The sequence below is a fragment of the Apteryx rowi genome, unplaced genomic scaffold, assembly GCF_003343035.1.
Source record: "Apteryx rowi isolate R43461 unplaced genomic scaffold, aptRow1 scaffold_322, whole genome shotgun sequence".
Lineage (NCBI taxonomy): Eukaryota > Metazoa > Chordata > Aves > Apterygiformes > Apterygidae > Apteryx > Apteryx rowi.
This window is the reverse complement of record NW_020449664.1, coordinates 40853-47967: the sequence shown is the minus strand read 5'-3', so window position 1 is coordinate 47967 and position 7115 is coordinate 40853. Positions and strand designations below refer to the sequence as shown.

The 7115-nt window shown below is 68.6% G+C and overlaps 1 protein-coding gene across 1 annotated transcript in view; it reads left to right on the top strand.

Moving 5' to 3' along the window:
• Nucleotides 1–7109, top strand: part of SND1 (staphylococcal nuclease and tudor domain containing 1) — a 149472-nt gene extending 142363 nt beyond the window's left edge. Inside the window, exons 17-24 of the mRNA XM_026071157.1 lie at nt 4282–4470; nt 4592–4733; nt 5108–5231; nt 5592–5661; nt 5775–5888; nt 6008–6211; nt 6470–6514; nt 7002–7109. Coding sequence (XP_025926942.1) covers nt 4282–4470; nt 4592–4733; nt 5108–5231; nt 5592–5661; nt 5775–5888; nt 6008–6211; nt 6470–6514; nt 7002–7067 — 954 coding nt within the window. The 3' untranslated portion in view covers nt 7068–7109. The remainder of the gene's footprint in view (nt 1–4281; nt 4471–4591; nt 4734–5107; nt 5232–5591; nt 5662–5774; nt 5889–6007; nt 6212–6469; nt 6515–7001) is intronic.
• The last annotated feature ends 6 nt before the right edge of the window (nt 7110–7115 follow it).

Sequence of the window (7115 nt, the reverse complement as noted above, 5' to 3'; positions counted from 1 at the left end):
TCTGGTTTGCACACACTGGTCTGTGTGCTCTGGTTTGCACGCACTGGTCTGTGTGCTCTGGTTTGCACATGTTGGTCTGTGTGTTCTGGTTTGCACACACTGGTCTGTGTGCTCTGGTTTGCACACACTGGTTTGCACACACTGGTTTGCTCTCACTGGTTTGCACACACTGGTTTGTGTGCTCTGGTTTGCACACACTGGTCTGTGTGCTCTGGTTTGCACATGCTGGTTTGCTCTCACTGGTTTGCACACACTGGTCTGTGTGCTCTGGTTTGCACACACTGGTCTGTGTGCTCTGGTTTGCACGCACTGGTCTGTGTGCTCTGGTTTGCACGCACTGGTTTGTGTGCTCTGGTTTGCACACACTGGTTTGGGTGCTCTGGTTTGCTCTCAAAGTCTGCACACTCTGGTTCGCCCTCGCTGGCTTGCACATGCCGTTTTGCTCCCTCGGCTTTGATCGCGCTGCTTTGCATATGCTGGCTCTCTCTCGCTACTTTGCATGTGCTGGTTTTCTTGCTCTCGCTGTGGCATTTCAGTCTGCACAGCAGTGGCATTTCCCAGGCTCCGTTAGGATGGGGATTGCGGATTTGTCCTTTTGCTTGGCAGGCAGAAGCTGTAGGATTGCTCACAGGACCAGCTGCCGCCTCGCAAGCAGAGCTCTCCTCCCCGCGCGCGGGCTGCCTGCGGCTCCGGGGCAGCCGCGTGCCGGGGGCCGGGCTCCTCGCACGCCGGGCGGCAGATGCCACCCGCTCCTCACACCTCGTGCTCCCGGGCCGGAGCACGCGAGCCGGGACCCGCTGCGCCGCGGGAGGCTGCAGCGCCGAGCCGCAAGGAGCTGCCCGAGCTCCCCGGCCGGCTGCGGGGAATCGGCACCCAGCGCCCGCCCGCCCGCCCACGGGGCGGCCGCATGCCACGAGGGGGGTTCTGCGCATGTGGAGTGGCTCGGCCGCGCGCTGGCATTTCCCGGCTGCAGATCCCGCAGCCAGCTGGTGCCGGCACACGTGGCGTGGAGGCGGGAGGTGCGGCGCGCACGTGGCCCGCGGCTCGCCTGCCTTTTGCTTCGCGTACCGCGGCCAAGCCTCGCGCAGCGCCGTCCCAGAGCTGGGCTTATCGCCCCCCTCTCCGGAGCCTCCGCTTCYGCCTCCCTCCCTGCCCCGTGCCTCCCTGCGAGGCTCCGTGTGCGGCACCGACCGGGCTCGGCCCGGACTCGCGAGCTGCTCCGGGTGGTGCGGGCAGAGCTCGCTGCCTGCGCGCTCGCCCCGTGGGGGCAGGTGTCCCTGTGCAACGGAGTGCGGCACGCTCGTGCAAAGGCCCGCGTGCTCGCGCTGCAGAGGCCCGCTTGCCGGCACCGCAGAGAGCCGTGCGCGCGCACYGCGGCAGCCAGCGTGCTGACGCTGCAAAGGCCGGCGCGCTGGGTCAGCACGCTTGTGCGGCGGTGACCCACGTGCTTGCGCTGCAGGGGCCCCGCGTGCTCACGCTGGGGAGGCCGGCGAGCTCGCCCTGCGGAGGCCCATCTGCTCGCGCTGTGGATGTCCAYGCCTTGTGCTGCAGAGGCCCCCGCGCTTGCACCGCAGAGGCCAGCATGCTCGCAGCAGGGAGGCCCGGATGCTTGCACCAGGGAGGCCAGCGTGCTCCAACTGCAGAGGCCAACGTGCTCGCGCCATGGAGGTCCACTAGCTCACGCTGCAAGGGCCAGCGTGCTCGTGCCATGGAGGTCCACCAGCTTGCACTGCAAGGGCCAGCGTGCTCACACCGTGGAGGTCTGCTAGCTCGCACTGCAAGGGCCAATGTGCTCGTGCCATGGAGGTCTGCTAGCTCGTGCTGCAAGGGCCAACGTGCTCGTGCCACGGCGAGTGCCGAGAACCCTTTTGCAGCCATGTTGCCGTGTGCGGGACTGGTCTGAGCTCGCCTGCTCCGGGCACTCTGGCAGCCAGCCTCAGCCCCACGCCTGCATGATGCCCGGTTCAGACCTGGCCCAAAGGGGAGGGRGGTCCACGGGATCCTGCCACCCAGATCCCAGCAAGGGGATCCGCTGTGTCGCCGGGACGTTGCTGTCCCGCTCGGGGGACATCGCCCAAGTGCCACCACCGGTCCCAGCAGCTCCTGCTCTCGGCTGGGACGTCCCCCTCCCTGCTTGACAGGGGCCGGGAACGTGACCCGGCAAATCCCTGCTGGCCGCAGGGAGGCTTGGACTAAGCTCCCCACACCGGGAAAGCTCCACRTTGCACATAAGGGAAGCACCGTGGGTTGAACGGCCAGCTGGAGAGGGAGCCGCGAGGTGTCTGGGGTGCCCAGCCCCATGGCACCCCGCACCCTTGGGGGGGCCCCGAGGAGCAGTTTGCTGCTTCTGAACGATTTCCCGGGAGCACTGCCGGCGCGCGTCAGCGCGCGAGCCCCGTCCGCGGCGCGAGAGGCACCATCTGTCGCCGGCCCGCGTGCCTGCTGCCTGCAAACCCCGCACGGCTCGGAGCGCGCCGCTCCAAAAGCCGGGGCGGGGGGGGGGGGGCTATTTATATGTACAAAAACAAATAAAAAAGCAGCGAGGCTGGGAGCTGCCAGGAGCGGAGAGCAAGACGTGCCGCACGGTGGTGCCGAACATGTGGCAAGTGCCACAGCCTGCCGCAGGTGCTGGTCCCCGCGCGGCGCCCAGGGAAGGGCCCTCGGGGGCAGCTCGCAGGGCTCCCGCGCTCTCCGACGGCAGCGTAGGGTGCTGCGGGGCTGCCCCTCGCCCCCGCGGCCCTGCGGAGTCACCCTGCAAGGCGGCAGGGTGCTTGGGGACAGACCCACCTGTGGCACTCGCTGCCACCCGTGCTATTGCCCCTTGCACCCTGCCTTGGACCCGTCCAAGGGTCCCGTGCACCCTTGCAGCCTGCCCTTGCCCCTTGCACCCTGTCCTGGCCCTTTGTATACTCCTCCTCATGTCCCGTGCCCCTTGCACCCTGCCCTTGCCCCTTGCACCCTGTCCTGGCCCCTTGCATACTCCTCCTCATGTCCCGTGCGCCCTTGCAGCCTGCCCTGGCCCCTTGCACCCTGTTCTGTCCCCTTGCATACTCCTCCTCATGTCCCGTGCACCCTTGCAGCCTGCCCTGGCCCCTTGCACCCTGCCCTTGCCCCCTGCATACTCCTCCTCATGTCCCGTGCACCCTTGCACCCTGCCCTTGCCCCTTGCACCCTGTCCTGGCCCTTTGTATACTCCTCCTCATGTCCCGTGCACCCTTGCACCCTGCCCTTGCCCCTTGCACCCTGTTGTGGCCTCTTGCACCCTGCCCTTGCCCCTTGCACCCTGTCCTGGCCCCTTGCATACTCCTCCTCATGTCCCGTGCACCCTTGCACCCTGCCCTTGCCCCTTGCACCCTGTTGTGGCCTCTTGCACCCTGCCCTGGCCCCTTGCACCCTGTCCTGGCCCCTTGCACCCTGTTCTGTCCCCTTGCATACTCCTCCTCATGTCCCGTGCACCCTTGCACCCTGCCCTGGCCCTGTGCACCCTGCCCTTGCCGCTTGCCGGATCTCTTCCCTGGCCATTGCCGGGACTTGGCTCCTTGGCTCCTCCAGGCAGAGCTGTGCCCTCTGCAGGGGGCTGTGGGGTCCCCAGGTCCCGGCTCAGTGGGGCAGGGGTGCTGGGGGGGCCACGGAGGTGTCACGCTCCTGCCTTCCCGAGTGTTTGCAGCAAAAGCATCACGGCAGGCAAGGAGAGGCCCGCGCGAGCCGGGTGCTTCGCCCGGGGCCGAGCGGGGCTGCCAAGTGCRGGGTGCTCTGCCCGCCGGTGCTCCCCCTTTCCCAGCGCTGGCCCTGGCTGTGGTCCTGCATCCCGGCCGGGCCACTGCTGCGGTGCCCCTGCGCAGGGGGCAGAGCAGAGCAGAGCTGGGTGCCGGGGGGCAGAGGTGGGTGCACAGGGAGCAGATTTGGGTGCACAGGGAGCAGAGGTGGGTGCAAGCCCGGCCAAATCCCTTCCTGCTCAGCCATTGGTTTTATTGCTTAGTCGAGCTTAAAGCGGTCAAAATTAATGCAGGTGTTTCTGAGGCCTCGGCGGGCCGGCGGGAGCAGGGTGGTGCAGGTCCTTGGGGCTCACGATAACCTCGTGTGTCACCCCCCCCCCCACCCTCTCCCGCCGCTAATTGCTTCTGTTAATTACTGCCGCCGGCGGAGCGGGGCCCCGCGGGCTGTGCACGATGCAGCGATGCAGCGATGCAGCGATGCAGCAGAGGGGGGGGGGGGCTGGGGCCGGTCCCTCCCGGCGGGGAGCTGAGCGGGGCTGAGGGCTCTGCCGCCTCGCGCCCGCAGGTGGAGGTGGAAGTGGAGAGCATGGACAAGGCGGGGAACTTCATCGGCTGGCTGCACATCGAGGGCGTCAACCTCTCGGTGGCGCTGGTGGAGCACGCCCTCTCCAAGGTGCACTTCACCGCCGAGCGCAGCCCCTACTACAAGTCGCTGCTCTCTGCTGAGGAAGCCGCCAAGCAGAAGAAGGAGAAGGTGAGGGACGGGGCCGCACATGCCCGGCATCCCGCGGCGCCTCATGGGACCGCCCGGAGCATCCCCGCGGCGCTCGGCCCCGAGCCAGCATCATCCCCCCTCTCCCCTCCTCGCCCCGCAGGTCTGGTCCCACTACGAGGAGACGCCGGTGGAGGAGGTGGTGCCGGTGCTGGAGGAGAAGGAGCGCACGGCCAACTACAAGCCCGTCTTCGTCACGGAGATCACGGACGACCTGCACTTCTACGTGCAGGACGTGGAGACGGGTGAGGGCAGGGCTGGGCGCGCGGCACGGCGCGGCGCGGGGCGGCCCCCGGCCCTGCATCCTTCCCAGCACCGTAATTAGGCTGCTTTAATTAAAAGGCAATCATGGGGGGGGTGCAGAACGGGGCCGGACGGGTGCCCCCTCCTCGCCGGGAGCTGCCGTGCATTCCCGGAGCCGCTCCGGCACCCTGCAGAGAGGGGGGGGGTCTCTGCCCGCAGCCCACCCCGGCACGGCCACGTGCTGCAGGCAGCTCCCGCCTCGCGCATCCCAGCTGCCACTTCCCCAGGGCCAGAGGCGGCTCTTTCCTGGCTCCGGCATGCGGCGGTGGCGCGGGTGCCGCCGGGTGCCAGCCAAGCCGGCCRGGGCATTTCGCAGGTGCCCAGCTGGAGAAGCTGATGGAGAACATGCGGGGCGAGATCGCCGGCCACCCGCCCGTGGAGGGCTCCTACGTGCCGCGCCGCGGCGACTACTGCATCGCCAAGTTCGTGGACGGCGAATGGTGAGCCGGGCGCGCGCCCCCCCTCCGCCCCCGCCGGCACGACCCCCCCCCCACCCCGGATGGATCTGCCGGCTGATTTTGAGGATTGGTGCCCGTCGATCCACTAATTAGCCTGGTTGCTCTGCACCGGGGGGGGGGGGGGGGCTCGTCGATCTGCTCCAGCAAAGCGTTTTTCCCCGTCTCCCATCGTGGCGTCCCAGCTCCAGGACCGGCAGGGGATCCCTGCACTGCCTGTGCTGCAGTGGGGGGCCGGCACCCCGTTTCAGGGCTGCTCGGGCTGAGTTGGGGAGGTCGAAGCATTGGGGGGGGTTGTGCAAGGGAGGGGGGGGTCGGCGCTCACCATCCGGCTGCTGCTTCCAGGTACCGGGCGCGGGTGGAGAAGGTGGAATCGCCGGCCAAAGTGCACATCTTCTACATCGACTACGGCAATGTGAGCGCGGGGCGCCGGGTTCGGAGCGGGGAGGGCAGCCCGGGGCGGGCGGGCGGGCGGGCGGCCGCGGCGGTGTGTCTCCCCCCCTTCCAGCCCCCTTTTTCCCCCCGCAGAAGGAGACGCTGCCGTCCACGCGCCTGGGCGCTCTGCCCCCCGCCTTCAGCACCCGCATCCTGCCGGCGCAGGCCACCGAGTACAAGTTCGCCTTCATCCAGGTGCCCCAGGACGTAAGTGCAGGGTGCAACAGGGTGCAACGGGGTGCAATGGGGTGCAGCGGGGTGCAACGGGGTTGCAACGGGGTGCAGCGGGGGGGGTTGCACGGGTCGAGCCCTGCCTGCGCCCGCAGGACGACGCGCGGGCGGACGCGGTGGACAGCGTGGTGCGCGACATCCAGAACACCCAGTGCCTGCTCAACGTGGAGCACCTGGGGCCCGGCTGCCCCCACGTCACCCTGCAGTTCGCCGACTCCAAGAGCGACGTGGGGCTGGGGCTGGTCAAGGAAGGGCTGGTCATGGTGGAGGTGCGCAAGGAGAAGCAGTTCCAGAAAGTGGTAGGTGCCTCCTCGCCCCCTCCGCCCCAAGGACGTTTTGGGACCGAGTTGCACGTCCCTTCCCTAGGGAAGGGTCTCCCCTACGGTGCATTGAAGGGGTGCCACAGAGGGGCTGGGTGCCCGTGTCCCCTGGGAGCTGGCGTCCCTCAGAGACCCCCCCCCTCCTGCCCCCGATGTCGGCCCCTGCCTCCCCCTGCGGCCCCCCCGGCAGGGCAGGGAGACGGGGCAGGGTGGCCCTGACGGCCGGTGTCCCTGCAGATCACYGAGTACCTGAACGCCCAGGAGACGGCGAAGAGCGCCAGGGTGAGTCCGGCGTCCCCGGAGCCGGGGCGCGGGGAGGGTCGCAGAGGCGCCGGGGCGGGTTTGGGGTGGGAGAAGGGGCAGGAAGGGGAAGTCAGGGGAGCGGGGCCCCTCCGTCTCCAGGGGCAATGCTGGATGCAGCCCCCCCATCTCCAGGGATGATGCCAGATGCAGCCCCCCATCTCCGGGGGCAATGCCAGATGCAGCCCCCCATCTCCGGGGGTGATGCTGGCTGCAGCCCCCCATCTCTGGGGGCGATGCCGGATGCAGCCCCCCATCTCCGGGGACAATGCCAGATGCAGCCCCCCATCTCCAGGGGCGATGCCGGATGCAGCCCCCCATCTCCGGGGGCGATGCTGGATGCAGCCCCCCATCTCCGGGGGTGATGCTGGATGCAGCCCCCCATCTCCGGGGCTGATGCCGGATGCAGCCCCCCATCTCCGGGGGTGATGCCGGATGCAGCCCCCCCAGCACGTGTCCTTTCTTGCAGCTGAACCTATGGCGCTACGGCGACTTCCGCGCGGACGACGCAGACGAGTTCGGTTACAGCCGCTAAGGGAAGCTTCGGGGCCCGGCCGTCCCCACCCGCCGCCACCACACTAAC